General features: G+C 39.3%; 1 protein-coding gene and 1 long non-coding RNA gene across 2 annotated transcripts; one reads left to right on the forward strand and one right to left on the reverse strand.

Annotated features, from left to right (window-relative positions):
* LOC144054292 (uncharacterized) lies at positions 1–11386 on the reverse strand. The gene is made up of 2 exons (XR_013294640.1): positions 11248–11386; positions 1–158 (listed from the first exon to the last, which is right to left on the reverse strand). It is a non-coding gene; the product is annotated as an uncharacterized LOC144054292 (long non-coding RNA).
* LOC144054291 (ethanolamine kinase 2) lies at positions 9667–24775 on the forward strand. Its single transcript, XM_077569572.1, has 8 exons — positions 9667–9914; positions 11258–11511; positions 12568–12702; positions 16160–16308; positions 17026–17109; positions 18259–18419; positions 19555–19628; positions 24187–24775. The coding sequence occupies exons 1-8, from the start codon at positions 9789–9791 to the stop codon at positions 24248–24250; spliced, it is 1047 nt and encodes a 348-aa protein (XP_077425698.1). The 5' UTR covers positions 9667–9788; the 3' UTR covers positions 24251–24775.
* The last annotated feature ends 1488 nt before the right edge of the window (positions 24776–26263 follow it).

Consider the following 26263-nt stretch of genomic DNA (forward strand, 5'->3'; position numbering starts at 1 on the left):
TGTTAATGACAGCTTTTTATTCTTAAGAGGACTTTTCCAATTGTCATTTTTCCGGTCGATTTCCCCACATTTGGCGTTTTTGTGCAAAGCTTAGCACAGTTGTCAGTGCTTTGGATTGCTCTGAATGCAGGATTTTGAAGCAGCGAGAACAGCAAGGCCTTTGTGGAGAAGGAGAAGATGACAAAGAGGAAGAAAGAAAGACAAATGCAGATGTTAGGTCGCATCAAAAATGGCAGAAATAAGCTCATGCGATGGTAATATATTTTTCTGTGTTCTTTTTTGCTAATATTTCACTAATTTTCTCATCCAATCTAAGTATTTTAAGGTATTGAAAATATTTCTTGGCTATTATGTTATTTTTCCTAATATTTGGATGTTTTAAAATTATGTAATTATTTTTCGAGTATTTTTGTGAAATTATTTTGTGTAATGTATTTTTTTTATTTCAAATTTTGTATCTTACTCATATTTGTGTCTTTTTTCCATGTTTTCCCCAAATTTTAGTACATTTTTTCTAGTGTTTTTGATTATCTCATGAAATGAGACTTTTTTGCAACATTTAGCAGTTTATATACGCACGCACACACACACACACACACACACACACACACGTATATGTATATATATATATATATATATGTATATAGTGTGCATATTTGTTTCTTAGGCTTTTACATTTCTTTCCAAATATTTTGTAATTATTTGAATATTTGTGTATTTTTTTGGCCCAATAGGTTAATATTTACTATTTTTGTTGATTCCTAGAATTGTTGCCATTGTCATTTAATGTTTTGTCTTATATTTAGTATTTTCTGTATTGTATTGCTTTGCAAACAACTTTTTGCTCTCCATTTTCTGTCTTATAATAGTCTTGACTTTTTTTTTCTCCATAATATTTTTCTCTATTTTTGGTCTAATATTCTTCTTTTATTTTCACGTTTACATTGTGTTGGTCCAGCATGGCTTTGAAAAGAAGTTTTGAAGGAGCGACCCAAACAGAATTGTGGGTGTTGCAGAGCGAAACTTATCCTTTTGTGGTGGGGAAACAAAACAACATTTCCGCCACTAGCCTTGTTCTCCTTGGAGACACAATCTTCTTCTTCATCTTCTTCTCTGTCTTCTTCTTTTTCTTCACTTTGTCTTTTGCCCCTCAGGCCACATGCTCACACAATGTGTATGTTTGTGTGTGTGTGTGTGCTCTTTGTGATCAAGTATGTCTTTTGTGCAGAATGTATCGGCGGCGCACCACTAAACAGGTTCTTTTCTTTTTTTCTTTTCATGCCGCTGCTGCCTTTGACCGTGACCGTGAGAGCAAGTTGATCAAAAGCATTTTTTTCTCCTCTATTTCTCTCTCGCTCAGCTCGCCAACCTTGGGTTTCCTGGCGCGCGCCCACCGCCTCCATTGTCGCCCGTCTTGATCCATGTTCAAGGCACAAATAGGAACAAAAAAATGAGTTGAATCGCATTCAATAAAAATACCAGTGACGGGAACGCGTTCCAGCATTTACGGGCTACCTTTTACACCATGCTAATGCTTAACTTCTTAGCGTAAATTAGCATTTTTCCGTGCAACCCTCAAGACCCATTTGCGTTAAATACTTGGTTTCACTTTGCTTTGCAAAGTGTTGCATTTATTGGCATTAGTATGTGTAGTTTTTGGTCCAGACTTGCTGTATATCACAGCTCTTTATCAGAAATGAGCATCCGTGGATTTTACCATGCCACCCTTCATCTTCACTTGGTTCACTTTGCGCAGGGTTGGGAGGGTTACTTTTAAAATGTAATCCATTACAGTTACAAGTTACCTGCTAAAAAATGTGGTTAGTAACGTAATCCAAGTACCATAATATTAAAGTAATGTAACTGGATTACTTTTGGATTACTCCAATATTGAGTATGCTCACGAAGACAAAATAAAAATACATATCACCACAATATATATTCTATACAATGTGCCCCTGCTATTTGCGGGTGATAGGGACCCGGGCAGCCTACAATTAGCAAACATCCTTGTATAATTAAAAATGTAGGCTATTAATTGATTAATTGATTGAAGGCCATATGCTGTCACTGAAAGCAACCACACCTCACAGATAGATAGATAGATAGATAGATAGATAGATAGATAGATAGATAGATAGATAGATAGATAGATAGATAGATAGATTGATTGATAGATAGATGACGTTGCGTGACATCAACAGCAAAATGAAATTTTATCCCAGTCGCAAGTTTAGCCGTGTATATGTTGTGTATGATGTTTAAATAGTGAAATGGTGGGAGGAAGATTTGTTTGGAAGGTGTAACTCACATTACGGTTGTAGGCTAGCAGGCTAGCTAGCAAGAAGCTACAGCGCGTAGCATGCCGCTGGACCCTCAGCTCAAACTTTCACTCCGAGTAAGTTCCAGTGAATACCGGTCGCCATTTCTTACTGCCGTCCGTGAAGCTTTTTCAAACTGCCCGCGTGTGGAGGACACGACTAGTCAGTTCATTCGTTTCAACCTCCCCGACATGTAGCAACGGTCCCACTCGGGCGGGTGTACACGCGCTCTCTCTCACTCTGTTCTTCTCTCTCTCGCTCTGTCACTCTCTCTCTGTCTGGCGCGGGTGTACACGCTCTCTCTCCATCTCTCTGTCTCTCTCTCTCTCTCGCCCTCTTTCGCACTCTCTCTCATAGTAGAAATTGTAATTGTAATTGTAATCCCCCCCTTTTTTCTTTTTTTAAATGTACCTGTAATCTGATTACATGTTTTTTCCTGTAACTGTAATGGAATACAGTTCAATTTTTTTTGCAATCTGATTAAGTAACGGCGGTGCATGTTTTCCGTTACTCCCCAATCCTGACTTTGCGATAATGTCATCCCTGTTTTGCTTTCATTCTATTTGTTTAATTTGCTGCCACCAAGTTCACTAAATACTTCGGTTCAGGGAATTCGTTGGTAGGCTAACAGTTTAGCAGAAATTAGCATTAGCCTCTGCAGGTTTTCCTTGCAACCCTAAAGACTCATTTTTCACATACACTTTGGTTTTTTTTCCAATACTGTGTGCATTTTTTGTTGTTTCTCGAAAGAGCCAACCAGTAATACGCAAGTAGTTGAAGACGCCAAACTTAAAGAATTCACGTGTCTTGCTAGGTGCTGCTCTTTGGTTGTTAACCGTGTTCAAAAGACGTGTTTTTTTCACCCTAATACGAAAGGGAGGGTTTTTAGATGTTCGCACGGACAAAGTACACCAAAGTGAATAGCGATGAGTTGAGTGGCGCATTCAATGTCCTCAAACAAAAACATTTCTCTCTGTGGATTTGCATCCAATTGCCTTCAGCCTGAAAGCACCGCGATGCATTCAAGCGCACGGGGGTCAGCGGGACGCCACACGTGCATCCTTTTTTTTGTTTGTTTTTAATCTTATAACGTCCTTGAGCCGAAACCCTCTCACAAACTTGCGGTGATTTCTTTTTATTTAATTATTCGTGGGCGGTAAATAGGAAAATTTAGATAAAGAAAGTAAACATTGCAAACAGCATTTTGTGTGTGAAGTAACTCGTGACGTGTTTGGAGTGAGCGTGCTTGTGGAAAAAGGAATGAATTAATGAAATGCAGTGATTAAAATTTGAGCAACCGCAATCTTGTTACTTTCAAAGGCTCTTTTTATTAAGCCCACTTTTCTTTTTCTTTTTTAAGTGTGAGGGTGTGTATATGTATGTGCGTGTGTGATGCTTGACTTTGTGGGGACGTGATGAATTGCGACAGAGAAAACGCCTTGAATGCAATGTACGAATGCTTTATGTACCGTTCACTGTATGTATCACAATATTCGCAGAAAGTCATCTATTTGGGATCAAAGAGTCTACTTATGGACATCCTTCAAATGCAAATTCATCCCATAAGATTTTGTCTGACTGCTAATAAATTAGAACTTTGCGTTCTACACGATAAATGGTGAAAAATGCACTTTTAAATGGATTTAAATTGAACATTTTCCCTCCACTGTCTCTCTCTTTTTTATTTTTATATAAGACATTACATGATAACAGGCGTCCATTTAAGCAAAATTTCTATAACTTGAATATGACACACACACACACGCATACACACACAAACGCTTCCCCCCACCACTAGTCCTCTGGGGCCCGCTAACCATTAACGTGTCACCACAGCACGCCTTCTCCATTTAGGCCTTGTGCGCACACATCGACGTGAGGATCTCGGAAGACTTGTGGAGAGATTATTTTCTCTGCTGACGGCGAGGCAGTAGGATTCTATTTGTTTATTGTGTATACACGACTGTGACATGATGTGAACCTGTTAGCTTTATTGTGCATTTGCCACATTGAATATAAATACATGAAGTAAATAGAAATGGTCAAACTCCCCGAATGACATCCTCAAACCAAAATTTACGACTTCCTGTGTCTTTTTAGAGACTTTTTGTTTGTGCATCTACTTGATAGGCATTGCTCATTGAAACTGGCGGTGTAGGCTGAGCTTTCGAAACGTTCTCGGGTGAGCCTACTAAACCACTGGCAAATGGCAAAAAAAAAAGTCAAATTTTGCAAATTTTAGTAGACTGTACCTACCAAATTTCATGTTGCTCAGTGAAACTGAATTTGGGTGCTGCATTTTCACAAAATTGAGGGTTGCATGACTAACCCAAAGGCGAGTCATCAAACTTTAACACTATGTTCCAGCCACACGAGATGACACAATGTATTAAATTTATTAAAATTTACTGACAACTATCTGTCTAATATAAAAAAAAAAACTGTCCAACAAGTACATTTTTGGAGGACCCTTGGAAATGGCCGAAATAACCCTAAAGCCAAAATGGCAGCCTTCCTGTGTCTTTCCCGTCATGGCTTCTTGAGACATTTTTTGAAGGTCTTTTCATGATAGACCTTTCCACCAAATTTCATGTTGCTAAGTGAAAACGCAAATATTTCACAAGTTAACACAAGGTTTAAACTTGCTTGCAATCAAACACAATTTCGAAGGGGAATTTCTTTGAAGGGCTCTTGGAAACAGCCATTTTGCCTTAACATGGTCTCTTTAAACCAAAATGGCCGACTTCCTGTGCCTTTCCCGTCATGGCTGTTGGAGACTTTTGTGCAATCTACTCATCATGGTATCTTACCAAATAGCATGTTGCTAAGTCAAACTGCTTTCCAGGGCTGAATTTTCAAAAGATTAATTTTGATTCCGATTCTAACGCAATATTCAAGTCAGCTCACATAACTTGACTGCGAAAATGACACACTTAACAACCATATCAAATGAATAATGAAGTTTTTATTAAGACCAATGAAAGACACTTCAAGAGCGTGTGTGCCAGATGACCCGTGTTCCTCACTGGTGCTTGTGCATTTACATGCATGTGCACAATGGGGATGTCAGCGATGCCGGCAAAAATTCAATAACTTTATTTTTGTATTGAAAGATGGAATCAGAGCAGTAAGCATACACTTGCTGTGAGTACAAGTAGATACTAAGCGCACACGCCACTTGACGGATGTGTGTGTGTTTTTTTTTTATTTTAAAGCGAGTGCTGTGGAGGGCAGCACAAGCAGTGTGCTCAAAGTGAATATGTAATTAAGAGTCTGTAATTGCAGACAGTCTCGCTTTTAGTTCAACTTGAAGTGAGGCCCGAGCCAAGGTCACAGACCCGTTGATACATATTTAATATGTGTCTGGATGCTTCATCAAAGCACCTCTTGGCCAACTATGACCACATTTACTGTATTTACTAAACTGCTGTGCTCGTGGATTACAGAGAAAGCCTTTTATTTCTACAAAAGTAATTCTAATTTTTTTTTGCTATTTGCCAGTGGTTTAGTAGGCTTTTTTTCTACAAAAAAAATTCCTGTTACATTAGACTATATGTCAAGTGAAACTGGAGTTTACAACAATTTTAAAGTGACTTATTTTGGAGAAAGAAACTGACCAACAAGTCGCCAGAACATAAGCATAGAGGCACACAACGTTGTGGAGCGATCACACGGCAGTATATCACCGCTAAAGACACCTTCTCCACTAAAACCTATGTTAGGGTCAGACTGAGTGAAACTAAGAATTTGCCTTAACATAAACATAGAATTAAACAACATTGTGGAGTGACCACATCAGAATCTTTTAGAACACTAGTTGTCATTTAAAATCACTATCTCCGCATAACATTAAGTAATTGTGACTACATTAGACTTGGATGGAATTAAAAAATACACACCTGGAACATAAACATGATTACAATGCTGCGGGATGATCATTTCAGGGTTTATTGAAACTCTTACCGGTGTTAAAAAAAAAAAAGAAGAGTTGAGGCAGATTGCACTAACCTAAACCCTAATACATGGTCTCACACAACACTGTGAAGCAACCACACATCATAGAATACTAGAAAGATAACTGTCCTTGCAGACGTTGCCTCATATTTGAGGCAGTAGAAATAAACCCGCATGCACACAACACGCTGGAGCGGCCACTCGACAATCTACTGGAACACTAATCTAAGAAGCCTGAAAAAGTCATTCTTGAAAAGGCACAATATTTAAACCATGCTGATCGAAAGAAAAGATATGAAGCGGACTTTCGTTTCAACATCACACAAGAATATGAATATGAAGTTAAAACTAAAAGAATGGAACCGTCACAACTCCGTCAAGGCCAAACAAAATGCTCTGGATCCGCACCAGCCTTTAATGGCTTTTCTGTCAGAAATCCACACATGCCATCCTTAGAATTAATTCAAACAAACAAATAAATACATAAACATACTCACAAAAATTATCTTCACGCACATAAGAATTGAGCTTTGAAAAGCCCTCATCATTTTTTAAAATGTCACCAGTGTGAAAAAAAAATGATAATACTGTACAAGGGGGAAAAATGCACTATTTAAATTATGTCAAATTATTTTTAATATTTGTAGCCAAGAATTTTTTTTTACATGAACAACGGAATTGCAAACATAAACACGACACTGGAACATTATTAGTTCGAGACTCCACTTAATGAGGCCAGAATTGTGGTTATGTGCTCCCTCCTACAAGCACCGCAGTAAGTAAGCAAGCAGCAGCATTTTGGACCAATCACAGACACTTAATGGAGGACTGACTCGCAAATTTCGGACTCGCAAATTCCACAGAAATTTGCCCGACAATCAAATTGTCAGCTAAACGTGGCCGCGAGCTGGCGACGGCTCCGGTGGCGACGCGATCCGGCCTGGATGTCTCCGCCCCGGTAATGGCCCCCTTATTGTTGATACGCTCCTCTTCCAAGCTGACGTGATTGAAAAGAAAATTGAATCCTCTTTTGATGTGCTAAATTTGTCCATTAGCGCGTTTGCACACAAAGTGTTGGTGGAAGTGACAGTGACGATTGCAGGGGGGCCTCACGGGGGACGAGAGACGTGCATATTTCAATTTCCTTGTATTTGCACCTTACAATGCCAATAAAGACTTTCTTTTCTATTTTATATTTGATTGTAGAGGAAATATAAATATACTGTACGGATGTGTGAAATGATTTTTTTCTCTTGACAAATGAAAGGCCTAGATAGCGTTGCCGGTGCGAGACTCCATCAAAAATGTTAAATGTGCGCATAAAGGACACCGTCGACAACTGTTTTCTTCGTCATCAAAAGAATGCTCTCGTTTCGCAAAGGTCAGCAAAAGTAAAAGCGACTTTGTGTTTTACATAAGGGAGGCGTTCGCCTTAATTTTGAAATCCAAATCAAAAAGATGACAAGTCAAAATGAGGTTATTAAAAAATTTTTTTTTTCAAATTTTACAATGCCACATATTCCTGTTCCAACATTTCCAAACTGCTGGCGTTTTTGTACAAGATTTTGCTTGCTTTTAAAAAACATTCTCCGCAGCTGCCGACTTATGAATTCCGACATATTCCCGAATAAAGTCAATGTGACTCCCAGCGGTTTTGCTTCAAAAGGCAGACAGAGACACTTCAGTAACCTTTTTGTTGCCCGCTTGTTGATCTCGTTGTCAATGATTCATTCCTGAGGATCAAAGACCTCGAAAAGTTCACTCATCTATCAGCGTCGCCGTCTATCGTCTCATAACAACGACAACAAGTGCAGCAGGTGGCATTCAAAATATTTTTTATTTTTTTTTTAAACTACGTCTAGTTTGTGTACATTTTTAATGGCGGCGCTCTTTGATGCTGAAGACGCTCTTTGATGGCGAGCTGGCTTCTAAAAGCTTGTTAAGTATTTGGTGCAATTACTGTTAAGCATGCAGGGGAGTAAACATCTCGGCTAAATTATTTAATAAGTCCCCCACCCCTCCAACACACCCCGTGAAATTCACTTTGTTTACACGGTCATCAGCTTCGGCTTCACATTAATTTATTGCCGCATCGCTGCCAGAAATAATATTGTCCGTATCAAATATATATATTTTTTTGTTGGTTTGTTTGTTTTTAATTGATGAAGCGTCGGGGAAATGCAACTAACTCCATGGAAAGAGAGAACGCTATCAATTTTGAATTGGTATTGGTGGAAGAGGTCAAGATCAGTACATGTCACCTCACCACAACATTTTTACAAATTACATGTGTCACAAATGTGATTTAAAAAACTGAAAATGTATATATATATATATATATATATATATTAGGGGTGTGAATTGCCTAGCACCTGGCGATTCGATTCGTATCACGATTCATAGGTCATGATTTGACACCGATTAATCCCGTTACGAATTTAAAAATTTATTATTGCGATTTTTTTAAAACTCAAATTTGGGAAATACTAATCAGTAAACTTGTACATGTACACTGTAAGATTTGTAGGAAAATGTATTTATTTATCTGAAAATTCAGGCTTATAACTGAGCCACTGCATTTAACAAATAGGTTGCAGTCTGTTTCACGTTTGAACAGCACTGAAATAAAATATTAAGGCTTAATGTTCCATTGATATAACATTCTTCCATGCTTAATGTGTGAATCCTAACCCTAAGTAAGACGTTTTGTTGAATATTCCCATAAAAAATTCATGTTTAAAAATCGATTCGGCCGCATATTCGAGAATTGCGCGCTGTAATATTGTGATATATCGCCGAATCGATTTTTGCTAACTCCCCTAATATATATATATATATATATATATATATATATATATATATTATTTATTAAGATTTGAATAAAAAAAAAACAATTAATGTAAAAAAAATGATTTCTGAAATGTTTCACTTTTCTAAGGATTCGCAAAATTAAAAAATATATATAGTATATCCGTTTCAGCACTTCTGAAACTATTGAGTTCTTCTTCTTATTATATTATATCTCATTAAAAAAAAAATTGGGGGGGGGGGGGTTATGAAATGTTCTCATTTTTAACTTCAAATTTTTTTTTAAATGTCAGTTATTAACTTAAAAAAACAAAACAGTTTTTCCCTTCTATAGAGTCCCCCCCCTTCCCAAACAAAATTGATCACTTTCCATTTCAAAATGGCCTCACGTTGCTGGAGTCAGGGGACTTTTAATTCTCTTTTGGGAGGTTGCTGGCTTGATCCACGAAAATTGCCTCAGACCCCTTGAATTGTTTTTTACTTTTTTAAATTCAGTCCCTAAAACCAGTTCCAATGCTCACCACACATAAAGGTATCAGTGCTATGGTTCAGTGATGCTTGTTAATCAGTAAACTCTTGTCATGTTAAGATATCCACGGGAACATTGGCCTCTGGTCGCCACTCTGGATAGATTGTTGATTCGGCAGTCAGGACGTAGTTGTGGATTTGGAGAAAGTGTCCACTGACGTGAGATCAAAGTTGAAAATGAAGACGAGCGATGATCTTCTCCACATTGACGTCTACGTGGATAAAAGTGAAGCTCGTACCTCCGTCCTGGACCTCTTCAGAACGCTGAGACCTCACTGGAGGCCACAAGACATCCGCATGAAGGCCAGTCGCCGATTAGCGTCGATCCACAATGTTGTGTGCGTCCATGTTTATGTTCCGTATATTTCCCTTAATTCGGTGGAAATACTGTTCAATATTTTGCTTGCTATTCCTCACATTTATCTGTACACGGCAACAAAATAGTAATAGGTAAAACTAAAGGATAAGGTCTAGAGGGTGGAGGTGTGTTGATGTAGCCACAAGAAACTCATTGTGTCGCCATGTTGGCTCAATCAGAGTTTAAAATTGAGTTTATGTTTGTTAGGTGACATCACATGAGCCGGGTGACCTCTCCATCTGCGGCAGGTCTACTAAAGCACACACACGGACCACATGCGCCACTTTAATTGCGTATTGTGCTTTTATTTATTTGGGGGGGAGGGTGTTGTTTCACGAACGAGCGACACCTGCTCTGGGACTGCCGCTGAGAATGAGAGAGTGCGAGTGTTGTGTACATTGTGTCATGTGTCATGTCAGCAGACACTTCAATGGGGAGCTCTGAATATCTGAGCGAGAACGCTATTCATTTTCAATGATGTCAGATGGTTTCATTTCTAGTGCTTGCGCTAGTGCTGCTTGGAATTTCCACTTCACCCATCTTGGGTTACGAAGAGTTGTTCAAAATTTGTAGATGCCTTGCATATAAAAATATGAATAATAATGTTTGGAAAATAACAGTATTGATCATATAAATCTGAGCTTTTATGATGAGTTTTGACTTACTTTAACTTTTACCCTACATCTATAGTATACTTCCCTTTGGTAGGCAAGGTGCACACACCAAAAGGAGCGGCACAATGACCATTGAATTGGTGGGAGAAAAAAAATTGGCAAAAACTATTTAACGTATTTTTCAGGCTATTAGTCTATCCGGAGTACAAAGTTGCACTAATATCACTAATTTAGAATGTGGTTTCTCCCATTGACCACAATACCAAGCGGAAGGAATTTTGGGGAATTAGAAGCAAAAGTTTCTAATCCAATCTTGTCAACAAGATTAGGGAACGGGGATTTTGGGTGCTAGTCTGCGTTTTACAAGTCACAGCAAGTGCCCGCCAAACTATGAAAGAAAGTGTGATTTATAGTCCGAAAAAAGAAAAATACATGAAACGTCATGACTATGTGCTTTTATCAAGCACAATATTATGGAGTTCAATTTTATTTTTTTAAAACCCCTAGGCGTTATTGTGACCATTTTTTGGCATTTTGTTGGTTCTGACCAAGCCATTTCAAAATAAAATACTGCCCACAGGTAAACGATTCTAATGGCCCATTTCAACATAAAATATTTGAACATCAACTCAATTGATTTCAAAACTAAATCTAATATTCTTACGTGGTGGCAGACATTCACTGAGGGCATCACCAACCAGCTGCTGGGCTGCTCCGTTGACGAGTCTGACTGCGTGCTGGTGAGAGTCTACGGACAACGGACCGAGCTGTTTGTGGACCGCCAGCGGGAGGTGGAAATGTTCCATCTCCTCCACGCTCACGGCTGCGGCCCGCAGATCTACTGCAGCTTCCGCAACGGCATCTGCTACCAGTTTGTCCCTGGAGACGTGCTGGAAGACAGGCTGCTGTATCAGCCCTCCGTATACAGGTCGCAACTATTCCATTCACTTGCTTGTTTTGCCATACAAGTGTAAATCGGCATATACATGTTGAGACTATAGAGCGAGTTGACCCGTTGCTGTAATACGTCAACGCGTCCACCATATTGGATGTGGCAGATCTTTTGGCATAAGTCTTGCAATAAAAGCCAAAGCAAAAGTAAATGCGTGTGGAGTTAATCCTCTGATGCTCGCGGAATTGAGGTCTTGCTCGACTTATTAAAATGAAATTTCAGTTCTTCAGTCCAATTTTTTATTTTTATTCTGAAAGACTTCTGGCATCCATACAAGGATGACTTAAGAAATCTATAAATATGGATGATTCAATAAATGGAAAAGTATTGCTGTCACAACAGAAAAAAAGGTTCTATATCACGTTATAACATGATAAGTTTCATGTTTTAATGTGCTTATTATCACATTGTCATGTCACATGATGTTACGTTTTAATGTAATAAATATCAAATTTGAATGTGATAATTTTCACATTTGAACATTTTCATGTTAAAGAGTCAATTGTCACTTATTTTTTAGAAAATTTTCATGTAGGCTAAATTTCACGTTTTACATCACGTTAAAACACAAAGTTATTATATGACAACTAGCTTAGCGATTTCTTTGGGTTCAGGCCGGTGATGGAGTCCTTTTTGCATCTTTTAATCAAAGTTGTATGCGACAATGCTGCTCTTCTATAATTCTGTGAAAAAAGCAAAACTAAGACTAAGTGTTGTTTACAAAGATTTCATATTTAAAAAGAAGACACATACCTCTACTCCGCCAGTGACCTGTAACAGAAAAAATTGCTTTGTTTTGTTTCGCCCAATGGGGCAGCCAAACTTATCACATTTTAACATGATAACTTATTTAAAACTTGCCATGTTAAAACTTTTTTTTTTTCTGGTATGGCTCCAAAAAATCTATCCATTACAATAATAGTGCACACTTTCTTGTGGTGACATGTTTAGTTATCACTGTCGACATAGAATGGAAAACATCACCCGGCAAAAGGAGATAAGGGGTACAAAAAATATTCTTCTCCCCCGCAGATTGATCGCGGCGGAGATGGCGAGAATCCACTCCATCCGTCCACCGAGCGCTCACCCCCCCAAGCGTCTGCTGTGGACCAAGTTGTCTCATCTTCTCACGCTGTTAGAGGACAGCGGCAAACTCGCCGGGTCGAGGTAATAAACCGCCCTTGATGAGCTTCTTTTGATCTAAAAAAAATAACTAAGGATGTTAAAAAATAATTTGGATAGAAACAAAAAAAATGGAGATACACGCTTTTCATTGGACAACAACTGTCTCCAAAGTGCCCACTTCACAACGGCCAAATGACATCATCAAGTGGAGATCTTACAGTTCCTTATAAACGCGCCGATCACCTGCATGTACTCAAGTGAATTCATCACGCTCTCAGCATGTTGCCCATGTTCGCTAAATTTAAAGAGAATGAGGGGAGCTGGTTCTATTGGCTGGGATTCAAGTTGGCTCTGTTCGGCCCCACAACGGCGCAAATGCTATTTCTAACTACACCCGTCTACGAAAATGCCAAAAGAAGGAAAACGCCACTCGTGCTAACCGTTATTCCCTCTTTGCTGCCCATTGTGTACTTACTATACTAATGCAGTACCTCTATGTAATCCAAAACAATCTAAATTAATTTAGAACAGAATAATAAGTAACTTTAAAAACTTAGTTAAAAAAAATCCACAGTGATAAGAAAAATGAGTGCAGGATCAAGACCATGTATAGCCACATTAGCGTCAATTAGCATGTGTGTCTTATAATTTTGTCAACTTCCTGCCATTTAGCCATGGTGGTGGTTGTGAGCTGCAAGGTGAAACGTGAACGGCACCCTGACGGAATCCAGCAACATTTCTGTGTCCTCTCATGGCTTCCAGGCTCCGTTCGAGGGAGGCCACTTGTTAGAATGACTTATTGTAATATAATGTGTATATATAATTACTTAGGTTATCTTTGACAAGGGGGACCCGCGAGGTCAGATATGGGAACGAAACAAAGAACAGACATCACTTCCTGATGAAGTCATGCTATAGCTTCATATGTTGATTATGATTTTCCTCACTGATGGACATTTATTAATACTACTAAGTCATGCTTGTTAAATCAATAACCTGTCAGCACTTTAGCATCATTTTTACAATATTGTCCTTCCATTTTGGCAATGTGACCAGCATTTTTTTTAAGTAAAGATGAAAGAAAATATAAAAGTGAGGTTTTATGCTCGCCATTCGTACTAAAAGTGCAGTTTTCGCCCCGCAATTTCAAGATGCACCCCTCCAAATATATCTATATATTTTAATTTATTTTATTTTTACATTAGTGATCATCACTTTACACTTTTACATCACTGATTCACTCATTTTTATCTAAAAAACAATTGTTTTAATCATTACCTAGGAAAACTGCTTTGTTATTAAAACAATTGAGCATACATGCTATTCATTGAATGTAGCTCTCCAACAAAAAGCATGTAGCCTACCGTGACACCTTGACTTACGAACGCGAGTACGAGTTTTGAGTTACGAGCCATTGCTTGAATAGAAGAAACAGTCCAAAAAAAATCTAAATGAGAACACTTACGAGCTGCTGTATGCCACAACTCGCGCTCACTTGTAAAATAACAAGCCAACTCAACTCCAGCTTCTGACATCCCTCACTAGGCCACGCCCCTTAAATAACGTCCATATAACATTTTATATAACTAGTCAACTTTGTCATGTTTTATACAATACAGTATATTTTTCCTCGTGTTTTTGGTCGTTGAAGCAGATAAATGGCATTTCAATTTAATTTATAATTTTACAATAATGTCTTCAAATCACTGCAATGCGACAACAAGTTGTAAAAATATAGACTCACATTTTCTCAATGTCACACAAATACTTCTGCCAGTCTTCAAGCTTTGTCCACGCAGGCTGCACCTCTCGCGGAGGCCCAATAGATGGTGCTGTGTCGTGAGCCACCAACCCACTCTGAGTAGCAGCATGTATGTGAGCGCGTGTACATGAGTGCGCGTATTCATTAGTCTTTTTGCGAGGAGAGGCATCAGAGACACTTTTGTACTCTTGAGCGTGAATGTGATCTTCAGAGGAAACGTCCAAAGAAAGAGCAGGAAGATGGTGCACCTGCAGAGGAGGTCTTCAGCCACGGCGCCACCCGCTGCGCATAGATAGGCGGCGCGCAGCTGCAACACACACACACGCACACGCGCACACACTGAGGGCAATAGTGCATGCGAAAAAGGCCTCCCGCTGGGTCGCTGGCATGCACTGGCGCGAGCGTACAACAGTGCAAAGAAAAGGCAACGTGGCGTCAGAGTCATATGTAAATAAGTCGCATTGATAAACGGAGGAAATTCCCGCTAATGAGCAGGAGGCGGACGCATTGCATGCCGCCCAAAAAGATGGCGACGGGTTCAAAAGATTCGTACTAATCGACGCACTTGAGCTGAAAGGGAATCAGGAGGGTTTATAACATCAGGGTTTATTAATGCAGGTGATCAACTGCAATTAAGCGAACGACTGCGTGACTTTTGAAGCAAGTCAGACAGGAAGTAGAAAGCTATCAAATTTCAGGGTGTGCAAAGGAAGAACCAGTCAAAAGAGCTTTCAAAATCGAAATCAACAAGATTCTTGTTCAGCCATTTTTTTCTGGTTCGCGGGACTGCAATGCACATACGATGCGCAATTGTAGTACAGTACTTGTTGCAAATAATCCTTGTCATTTTTTGCTGATAGGCCCCTCCCCCATCCAATGGTGAGCACGCAAATGTTTCACATTGTAGCATCACTCATCTGTCTAATAAATGTGCTATATGTGCTTTAAATATGGTAGCAATCGGGAAAAAATCTGCTGTGGAGTTTTTTCCCCTCTTTTTTCCCTTCTTTCTTTCTTTCTTTCTTTCCTTCTAGAAGCTTTAGAAATGGACTAAATAAGCCTAAAATGGCCACTTCAAATCCAAACAGCAGGGTCCCTGCGTCTTTTTTTTTTTTTTTTTGCCTCTTGAGACTTTGTTTGTGGGTCTACTCATGATATACACATCTCCTAAATTACACTTTGCTAAGTGAAAGTAGCTTTTTATTTTGGGGGGTGGGGGGTGGGGGGGGACTTCTGGGCTGCACTACAGATTCAATATGAGTCATCAACTTCCATTATTTTCACTGCCATACCCCTCGACCACCCAATGGCGAATATTCAAATGGTTTACAAATATATAGTGTCACTCATCTGCCTGTGTTTTAAATTTCATAGCAATCAAATTAAATATAATTTTTTGGTCACAGAAATAGGCTAAATGAGCCTAAAATGGCCTCTTTAAACCAAAATGGCAGGCTCCCCATGTCTTTTTCGGATACGACCTCTCGGGGTCTACTGATGATAGACATGCCTACCAAATTTCAAGTCACTAAACTGACTTAAGTGGCTGAATTTTTCAACGACTCACACCCCACCAAAACCTCATTTTAGAGTTGTTGTGAGGAGAGATGTTAACGTCCAACACGCGATGCTGCCAACACATTTAAATTAAAGATGTCCCGAGCTTTGCGAAACATTTGCGCAAACTCAGATCTACAACTCAACACTTTTTTCCCTGCGGTTTGTGCCACTGTACAGTTCGGCGCCCGGCCCGCAGTTACCCAGCTTGGCGAGGTTGTCGACGGAGGCGGAGTCACTGGAGCGACACCTCTCGCCGTTGGGCTCGCCCACCGTGTTGTGTCACAACGACCTCCTGACCAAAAACATCATCCACGACCGCCAGCAGGGTGAGCTGGCGGGGGGACTCGTGCTTCTGGGAATGCCTTATGAATTATTTTCACATGCGGGCAATGTCGCAGGGCGCCAGCCTTCGCTTGTAATTAACCTGCATGAATACTGCTGACAATACGAAAAGTCTGTGGTGGGTTTATATGGAATAAAAAAGGTGGTGAAGTAATCACTGAAGAAAACTGCAGTAGTTGCTCATTTTGTGTGATGTGCTTAATTTTAAGGGGAGTGTGTTGTAAAATATAACTTTTTTTTCCCTTTAAAAAAATAATTGTTAATTCAAAGTTATTTAAATTGCTGCTCTGTGTTGAATATACACTCTAAAAATAGTTGCGTCAAAAATAACCTAACAATGGGTCAAAAATAGACCGATCCTCTACTTGGGTAAATTTGACCCAACTTTGAGTAAAAAAAAAAAAAGGGTCTTTTAGTGTAAAATAAGTTATAAATACTGGTCAGATCCTTTCATTGGGTCAAAAAATGTTGTATAAAACAACCCAGAATGTTGGGTCAAATTAACCCATAAAGTGGATCGGTCTATTTTTGATCCATAATTGGGTTACTTTTGAACCAACTGTTTTTAGAGTGTATAAAATACAAAAAAGCAGTGCCATGTACGTATCCCCAACTTAGATTAATTGAGTTTACTAATACTTTTTTGAGTGTCTTTTTCCAATTTCTACGTCAACCCCCCCTCCTTTCCTCCCCTCCTTTAGGGACAGTGAGATTCATCGACTATGAGTATGCCGAGTACAATTACCAGGCCTTCGATATTGGCAATCACTTCAATGAATTTGCAGGTAGGTTTGCTACAAAATTAATAGTTTTATTGCTGTACTGAAATAGATTTTTCAGGTATCTGTTCTTGAGTGTTTATTTTCCCCCCGAGTGTACTTTAAAAATTTACTCAAGGAGGTGAATCAGTAATTCTATTTTTTCACGTCTTTTTTTTAAAATCCGCGTATCTGTTCTTCTTCCTCTGATAATTGCTAACTGCAGCAGCGTGTTTACGCTAGCTAATGACATGCAGCCATCGTCGTGATGCCAAGTGATGAGGCCATACCGTGTAAATCACTGCCGTCTTATTGCGTTTTAATAATGCCCCAAAGAGACAGCTAAATGTCTTATTTTTATAAGAAAAACATTATGGGATGAGAATTAAGTCATAGTATTTTTTTTTAAACCCATCTCTAAAGGGATCAAAACCAGAATTTATATTAAAAAAAAAAAGTCCTATGATCTGCCTGACTCACTATTGAGCACACCCTAACCCAGGGGTCTCGAACCTTAGAAAAGCAAAACAACAGCGACTCATGTGTCACAACTTTTATTTTATAACCATTTTTTGTTTTGTTTTATTGCTTTCAAACACAAATCAACAGTGGTCACAAAATGCATACGTTGGCATATAAAAAAATAAAAAAATAAGTGCTCGTTCCTGATTGGCTGCTTACTCCAGCCAAGAAGCAAGCTACTATGAGTGGTATATGCAAATTTCGCCGTGCCAACGGCCGCTCCTGATTGGTGGGCTGTTTTCACTCTAGTTCCTGGTTGGCGGCTTCCTCGAGGGTCAGTTTTGAATGGTTTTTTTTCAGATTGCAAATCTGTCCGCGAGCTACTCAAACACTAATTCTAACTCAATGAATATTCACCAGGTTAAACATTCACAATTGTCGATCCTTTTCCAAGCAGATTCGGGTGAAAAAAATCATTCTTAAAATCTTATTCCAGAGAGATACCCAATAATCTGGCCTTTAAATGTTAAAACTTGTCTTTCAGAGACATTCGACAAAGGAGGTCTTTACTTCCACCGTGACTCTAAAGGCAAAATTTACAGACAGTCAGAATTTTCCCCAAAACACAATGAGGTTCAAAGTTGAATAAAAATCCATGTCATATTTATGTAGACTGACCTCCGATAATACGACTGATGTTTTTTTTTTGGAAAGGTGTCCAGGACCTGGACTACAGCCGCTGCCCGAGCCGCCGCCTGCAGAGCGACTGGCTGGAGGCCTACCTGTTGAGCTACAAACACTGCACGGGGCAAGACGTCAGCGTCACACGGGACGAGGTGACGCGACTCTACGTGCAAGTCTGCAAGTTCTCCTTGGTGAGCGACGACTTGCCTCATAACTTAAATCCTGTTTAAGACAAAAAATTGCGAGCATGTCTGAAAATGTGACCTTGCGCAGCTTCGATTGTGATGGAGTTTCTGCGAGTTGATTGGAAAGTGACACGAGGAAAAATGAGAAACTGAAAAGACTTTTTTGAATGTAATTGTCATACTTAGTGGACTATCAGGCTTAAACGCGCTCCAACAATGACATGAGAGGGACACTCACAAATGATGTGGACGTTTTTCAGAGCGGATAAAGGGAAATAATTTTGTGAAAAACTAGGAAGGACTGTGTTCAAACTGATAATGTTTTGACTGGGGGCTCACTTGGTCCAAGCCCTGGAATTAGCAAGGCTTGGAATTTGCCCAAAATGGCTGCTTTGAATCAAAATGTCCGACTTCCTGGTCAACTTCCTTGAAACTTTTTGTGTGTCCTTTTATGGTCGAAATGTCCACCAAACAACTATTGGCCAACAACGGGGTGTTGAGTTGTTTTGGAGTTTATGGCTACGTATTATCCTGATCAGAAACTAACATATTTTTTTGGACTATAAGTCCCACTTTTTTTCATAGTTTGGCTGATCCAGCGATTTATATATTTATATATTAAAATTAGAGCTTGAACTGGCACTCAAAATTCAAAACTCTTGTTTCTAACTACAGAATTTTTTTTCTTTTTAGTTGAAATGGCGTCCCTTAAAATAAAGCATTTCAAACATTTCTTGACAATAATATGTTATATGTGACCTCACTAGTCTAAACATGACATTCTGATTAATATTACATTTTCGGAATATGAGTTATGAAGCAAAATCCAGCCGTTTTTATCCATCTTAGGGGGCGGCCATTTTGCCACTTGCTGACGACTGAAGATGACATCAGTGTTGCTCAGGGCTCAGGCAACAACCAATCAGAGTTCACCTGTTTTCTGAAGCTGCTCTGTGATTGGTTGTTTGCTGCTTAACGCAATATTAACCACATACCATATTTAGACTAGTGGGGCTGCATAGAACATATTATTGTCACAAAAAATGGGTTGACTTCCCCTTTAACTAGAATCCCTTAATTATCACACTGTGGCCAAACAACCTATCGGATGACTGATTTTTATGCTTTTTACTCCAACTAGGCATCCAACTTCTTCTGGGGTTTGTGGGCAATTCTCCAGTCTCACTACTCCTCGATTGATTTCGACTTCCACAGGTTTGTGCTTCCTTCAATTTATTTGGTTCACAAAAGTATCCACATCCAATACAAGAGCTGTTGTGTTAAAACAGCTACTGTATTTTAAACATGATTGCAGACATTTATGCCATATCAGTACTTTGTCATGGCTAGCATATGTCCCACCGCATCATCGTGGGGCTTTACCACGGCGTGACAACGAGGCGCTCTAGAGCGACCATCTAAGCGAGAAGCCCCTGTCCACACTCTAGACTTTTGAAAATAAATGAAATAAATAAATAAATAAAATCCTTGCTCTTCCGCCATCTCTCCATTACATGCGCACACTCGCAGCTGACAACGAGGCACTCTAGAGTACTACAAAGTTCTCAGGCTTTGCATGTTTTCAGCCCGTTAGCTTCAAACTTATAATGTACATAGAAACAAATCTCTGAATTCACTTAGCACAGCCTTTAATTGGTTATGTGTAAAAGACTTAAGCCCCTTTTACACTGTCTATAATTGTTTTTGTTGCCTTTTTCCCTGATGAGATCCATGTGAAAGATCCAGAGTATTTTAAATTTATTGCTAACGTTGTGTGAAAAAGCCTCACCCTCTGCCTTTCAGTCTTTGCGTCTGTCCCGTACCACCACGATGATCCAAATCAATGTAGACACCCGGCAGCCTCCCTCTTGCGCGCCCCCCTCCCCCCACGTAACCTCCTGCGAGATCAACGGCAGCGCCCTCGCCTCATTTGGATGTAGACCCCGTGAGGAAATGTGATCCAGAGGGGTGCCGAAGCACAGAGGCCCTATTGTTCCTGCCCGGCCGTCGCTCCCGCGTTTGCGTACGTGTCCCTCGAACCCCTCCGCCGGCGTCTGCTCCCCGGTCGCCCCCGAGTTAGCGTGCAGCCGGGTCAGGTTACCTTCATTTAAGTGCTAACTTTTGCCAAGCACGGCGGGAAATTGAAGGGATGGCGAGCCTGCTGACCTCTACGCACCCCCTAACCCAAATACACGTATGGTCGTACCCTGACTTACAATTTATTCAACTTACGAGTTTTGAGTCACTCCACAATGTTGTGTGCATCCTTGAGTCTGGCATGTTGTTGCTCCACAATTTTGTGTGGGTTTATAACCCTGACGTGGTTGCTCCACACTACTGTGTGGGTCTGTAACGTTGACATGTTGTCATCCCATGGTATAGGTTTATATACTTGACATGTGGTCACTGCACAATGTTTTGTGCATGTGACTCTGACATTGTTGTCACGCCACAATCTTATGTGGGTTTATATCCTTGACATTTGGTCGCTCCACAATGTTGTGTGCATCTGTGAATCTGACATGTGGCTGCTACACAGCATTGTGTGGGTTTATGGGTCTAACATATGGTTGCTCCACAGTGTTATATGAGCCCATGAAGTTTACATTTGTTTTTTCCACTATATGCTGTACGTCCATTATGCTGACAAGCCGTCACTTCACAATGTTGTGTGCATCCATGAGTCTTGCATGGGGCCACTCCACAATGTTGTGTGCATCCATGAGTCTTGCATGGGGTCACGCCACAACATTGTGTGGGTCTATGAGTCTGTCATGTGGTTGCTCCACAGCATTGTGTGGGTCCATGACTTGGACATGGTGTGTGCATCAGTTATGTGCTCACTCAACAATATTGTGTGGATCCATGACACGGACTACAATGTTGTGTACATCAATGACTTTGACATGTGATTGCTCCACAATGTTGAGCACATCCATTACTCAGACCTATGTTAACTCCACAATGTTGTGTTGGTCCATGTTTATATTCTGACGAGCTATACAACTTATCTTTTCCCACCCAATTTGCCTCAAATGTTATCTGGACATAGCATCTTTCATCTTTAAAAATCATTCCAGTAGACCCTGACAGGTGGTTGCTCCACAATGTTGTGTCTGTGTCCATGTTTAAATTGACAAGTGACATTAGTTCCACCCAATCAGCTTAGGATCTTATGTTCTGTGGATATGGATGCTCGGACAGCAATTAAAGTTTGGTAGGTAACCTCTCCACAACGTTGTGTATGTGTGGCCCATTTAACATGGGTATATTGTACTGTAGTACCCCAAAGTGCTTTCAGAAGATAGCTTAAGGGCCAAAGTCAGACTTTTAGAGTTAGAGGTAAGTATCCATGAAACCAATGCGAGTAAACGTTGTAAATGTTGTCTGAAGTCATGGAAACGTGTGTGTGTGTGTGCGTGTGTGTGCGTGCGTCTTTGTGTGTGTGTGCCCATTTCCTCCCACTGTTAACCCCCTGAGCCAAATCTCCACTGACTTCCCGACGAGTGACAGGCGTCTGTGCGGCCTTGTGCTCTAATCCAAGCCAGATGTGCATTGTGACAATAGGAACGTCTTGACTCCATATTTACTTTGCTCACTTATGTGTGTGCGCGTGTGTGTGTGATCGCGCGTGTGGTTTAGATGTGCGGTGGCGCTGGCTAGACAGCCCTGTTATTTTGACAAAGACATTATTATGAGGAAATGAACAAGGAGGAGGTCCACCACTGCTGCTGCTAAAGTCCATTTTTGCACAAAAGGACATTGTGAAAGGCAATACCTGCTTTTCATTTTTCTTCTCGCAAGAAAGAAAGAAAGAAAAAAAAAGGTCTCGGTTTCATCCGCGATCATGATAAACGTTAAGTACGCTACTTTTTGAGTTGTCAGCTTGAGTTAAAGTGCACATGAATTGGATGGACTCTGAGGCTGGTGCTTCATTTAAATGTAAAATGTGCCTTAAGAGTTCTTTTTTTTTTCTCCAGAGGTGCACAATTTTACTTTCACAGACAATATACTTGATTTTATTTGCTGAAATGTCTCCTTTGGATTATTTCCAAAGAATAATGACATAATTTAAAAACTCAGGGCCGGACCCCAATAATTTTAATGCTTTTTTTTTTTTTTACAATATAATAAAATCATCTTTGACTTGTTTAACAAGGAATAAAAACCTTACAATTCTAATAGAAAAAAAAGTTAAATTTTCATAAGGCGGTGGTGCCCGTTTCTGCAAACTCATGTAAAATGTGATTCATATTATATATATTTTTTACATTTATATAATCTTTCACCTGTTGTGTGCGTCCTTGTATTTAAAGTCTGGCGTGGTCATTCCACAACATTGTGTGGGTCCATGACTTTGGCATGTGTTTGCTCCACAATGTTGTGTGGGTGCATAATGCTGTCATGAGGTTACAGCACAACATTGTGTGGGTTCATGAGTCTGACATGCGGTCACTCCACAATGTTGCGTGGTTTCACGAGTCTGATATTTGGTCACTCTACAGCTTTGTGTGGGTCCATAACTTTGACATGTGATCACTCCACAACGTTGTGTGCATCCATTAACTCGGACATATGGTGGCTACAACTAAATGTAAATATTTGTACTAATTATGTTTACATATCAATGCTTTGACCTGAGAAAAAAATATATTTTTTAAAACTATCTCTTTTTTTATTTTATTAATAAAAAATTATTGTATTCTTTTCTCTTAACTGAAATCATGTAATAACATTTTAAGAGTCGTCTTTGCCAAATGTTGAACCAAAAGAGGATTGTCATACTGAAATATGTATAGATATAGTTTTTTAAACTAAAACATTGTGACTACAAGCCAGTAAAAGTTTATGTATCACACAGCAACACAGATGGCCGAGAGTACTGAATGCTGCTTTGTCCAAAAAGTTTTTATAAAAAAGGGCCAAGGGCGATGGCGTTCCTCAGGTTGTGTGATAATGTGGTTGCAAAAGCCCTTTTTTTCCAGATTAAAAGGGAACCAAACACCATACGTTTGGACCACAAAACCGTCGGTCCTGTCAGCGTGACCTGCCACCATTGCTAAATGAAATGTTTTTAAAAAGCTTATTAACTTCTAACTTGGGAACGAATCAATATTATGGGCTCTTGTCCAAGTAACCTTGAAATGAGTGATTATTTTTAATATAAAGTTGGAGAAAGTGGAATAGAAAAGTAATAATGCATGGATGAATAAAAGCTAAAATCAAAGGATTTTATCTTGCTTTTTACTCAAGCAATAAAACCTTATCAAAGTTAAGGAAGTGGATTCTCTTGACAAAATAAAAAGCTACTTAGTTGTTGGATGGCACACGTGTACACGTACAGTTAGCCAAGAGATGTAGCGCTTACAGCCATTTTTTTTGGTCTATGTTTTATATGTGCGAAGAAAGGAAGGTGTTCATCACTTGTTTAACAATGACACAAGAATCCATTTGCTAAATATTTCCTCTCCTTTTAACACACACTGTAGAGAATAAAAAGCCACCCTAGACGACCTGTAATTGTAAGAAAAACCACATTACAGTGGCCAGTGGTGCTTCTGTATAGACAAAATGGTGGACAATTTGAAATCCATCCACTTGTGTCGTACAAGCTGCTAGCTAGCGCTAAGCTAACCTTGGCATGTCTGTATTTTGTCTCCCTTATATGAAATTACTGTATATTCCAACGTCAGCTACGACTTTTTTTTTTAACCCATTGAAAGCATCAAAAAGTGTCCTAACAACTTGTGTTTGCTTTTTTTTTTTGTCTTAGGTATGCCGTGGCACGATTCAACCGCTACTTTGAGAAGAAAGAAGAATATTTTTTAATGAAATGAATTGACAAGAGGGCGACACAGCAGTGTAACCCTTGTAACCCGGGAACATACAGTAAGACATAAATGCTGTAAATATTTACATAAGTAACACTCTTTGGCCATAAATATTATTAAACAATCCAGTAAAAAATGGAAAAAGAAGTACGCCACTAAGTGATGAGGATTTTTACACCACTCTTCCGAAAAAGTTCACTGAATCGTATAGTACAGTAAACCAAGGACCCCTGGATCGAAAATAAATAAATGGAAAGATTCTGTACAAAAAGGCCAACAACATCCGCTCCAGTTAATCATCATTTAACGACGTTCATTAACCAGTGTCGCATTGACGATGTCTGCTGAGTTTGTTTAATCGTTTCATCAACTCTGACTTTGGTACCAAAAAAAGAAACGAAAAAAAGAACCGCAACTTTTCTCCAATTGAACAGTCGTCGTTGGCCTAAATGCATGAAATGCTTTCTTTCCATGAGCACATTGTTTCCAACGCCGCCGTGCCCGCGTTGGCCTAAACATCATTACAAAGCTCTTAATCACACTTTACTTGACTCTCTTGCACCACGCAGCCAGTCCACACAAATCCAAAAAGTGAACAAACAAATGACAACAAAGCTTTTGAATCTTTTATGTTGCTTCCAAATACGTCACGATATTCAACATTAGCTTCAAATGTCAGTGTGAGTCATTAAACAACACAAATCTGCCTCTAAAAAAAGCTAATAGGCTATTCACAGTGATTATGGACGTACTTTGTATATTTATTGAATATTTGTTCCATGGAATTTTATTAATTTACTCCCAACAGTCTATTATCTTATTTTTTTGTAGCTTTTCAGTATGTGAATGTGGATGCTAGATTTTTTATTTTTTTTTGGTCCAATTAGATTTTAGTCTGTGTTGCCATGTAAATCTAATCTAATCTAAATCTATCAGCAGTGCTGACTGGTGTAATACAAACAGTATATTCACAATGGTGATTTTACTTTAACTCATCTGGCCCTTGATGACATCAGCATTATTTTTGTCTTCTGAATGGTTTGTCTTGTCACAGCAAAACTTGTAACACCCAAGTTCGACTTGTAAAAAATATCTGTCTGTAGCGATCCGTACATATTGATACAATTAAAAGTGCCAAGGAACTCTTAAAAATCTATTTCTATATCACAGATGAGACTTCATGCGATCAGGATATTGGAGCCCATCATCAATTAGCGAGTTTAACAAAAGCAATACGTTTCATTATTATTATTATTATTTAAAAAAAACAATTATGACACCAAAAAAAGAAAAAAAAAGAAAAAACAATAAGTGATCATCGATCGATCAGAAGATGGACCAATATATCTATTTTTTATTTATTTTTATTTTTGTTAATTTACTGTACAGTCAACCCCAGCTATTTGGAAAATGGGGCCAAAAAAACCCAATCATGTCATTCATCGATTACCAAATTATAAAATTACAGCTGATTTCATGCAAAATTGCTGCCAGACGATCAGAAGTCCACTGTTGAAATATAACCAAGTTTTGACATCTTGGGTTTCATCCCCATTGATATCAAAATTCAAAACTTTCTGAGGTGTGGCTTTTATATTTTTGCTTTTTGCCTTGGGGCTAAGCTACCCGCCATTGTCTAATTGTTTTCAAAGTTGCGTTTATTGTGTCCACGATGGTGAAAGTAGCGGCCACAATTGCATCCTTTGCGCGTGCCCACGGTCGCAACATTGTTGCACTCACCAAGGCTGCAGCTGTGTCTTTGATCCAAACAATCGGCGCTACTTTTAAAGTGGCATCCACCCCACCCCCGCCCCGTTTTGTACATATAATATTTAATTAGTAGACTATCGCACTTAAAAGGACCCAAGGACTTTGCCTGAAAGACGAAAGAATTGGCCTTTTGTCCATCGTCATTTTGCAGGGAAAAAATTGCTGTAGATTTCCTCTAATTGCATTAAAAGAGAAGTATAGGCCTTTATGCCGCCTTTCAAAACACGCGTAGCTAAAGCTTTCAAATGA

This window comes from Vanacampus margaritifer, chromosome 6, assembly GCF_051991255.1.
Source record: "Vanacampus margaritifer isolate UIUO_Vmar chromosome 6, RoL_Vmar_1.0, whole genome shotgun sequence".
Taxonomy (NCBI): domain Eukaryota; kingdom Metazoa; phylum Chordata; class Actinopteri; order Syngnathiformes; family Syngnathidae; genus Vanacampus; species Vanacampus margaritifer.

Coding starts and splice junctions, on each gene's coding strand:
- LOC144054291 (XM_077569572.1), top strand. CDS start 9,789: ATGAAGACGAGCGATGATCTTCTCCACATTGACGTCTACGTGGATAAA. Junction 12,703..16,159: donor GGCAAACTCGCCGGGTCGAG/GTAATAAACCGC, acceptor GCCACTGTACAG/TTCGGCGCCCGGCCCGCAGT. Junction 17,110..18,258: donor TCACTTCAATGAATTTGCAG/GTAGGTTTGCTA, acceptor TTTTTTGGAAAG/GTGTCCAGGACCTGGACTAC.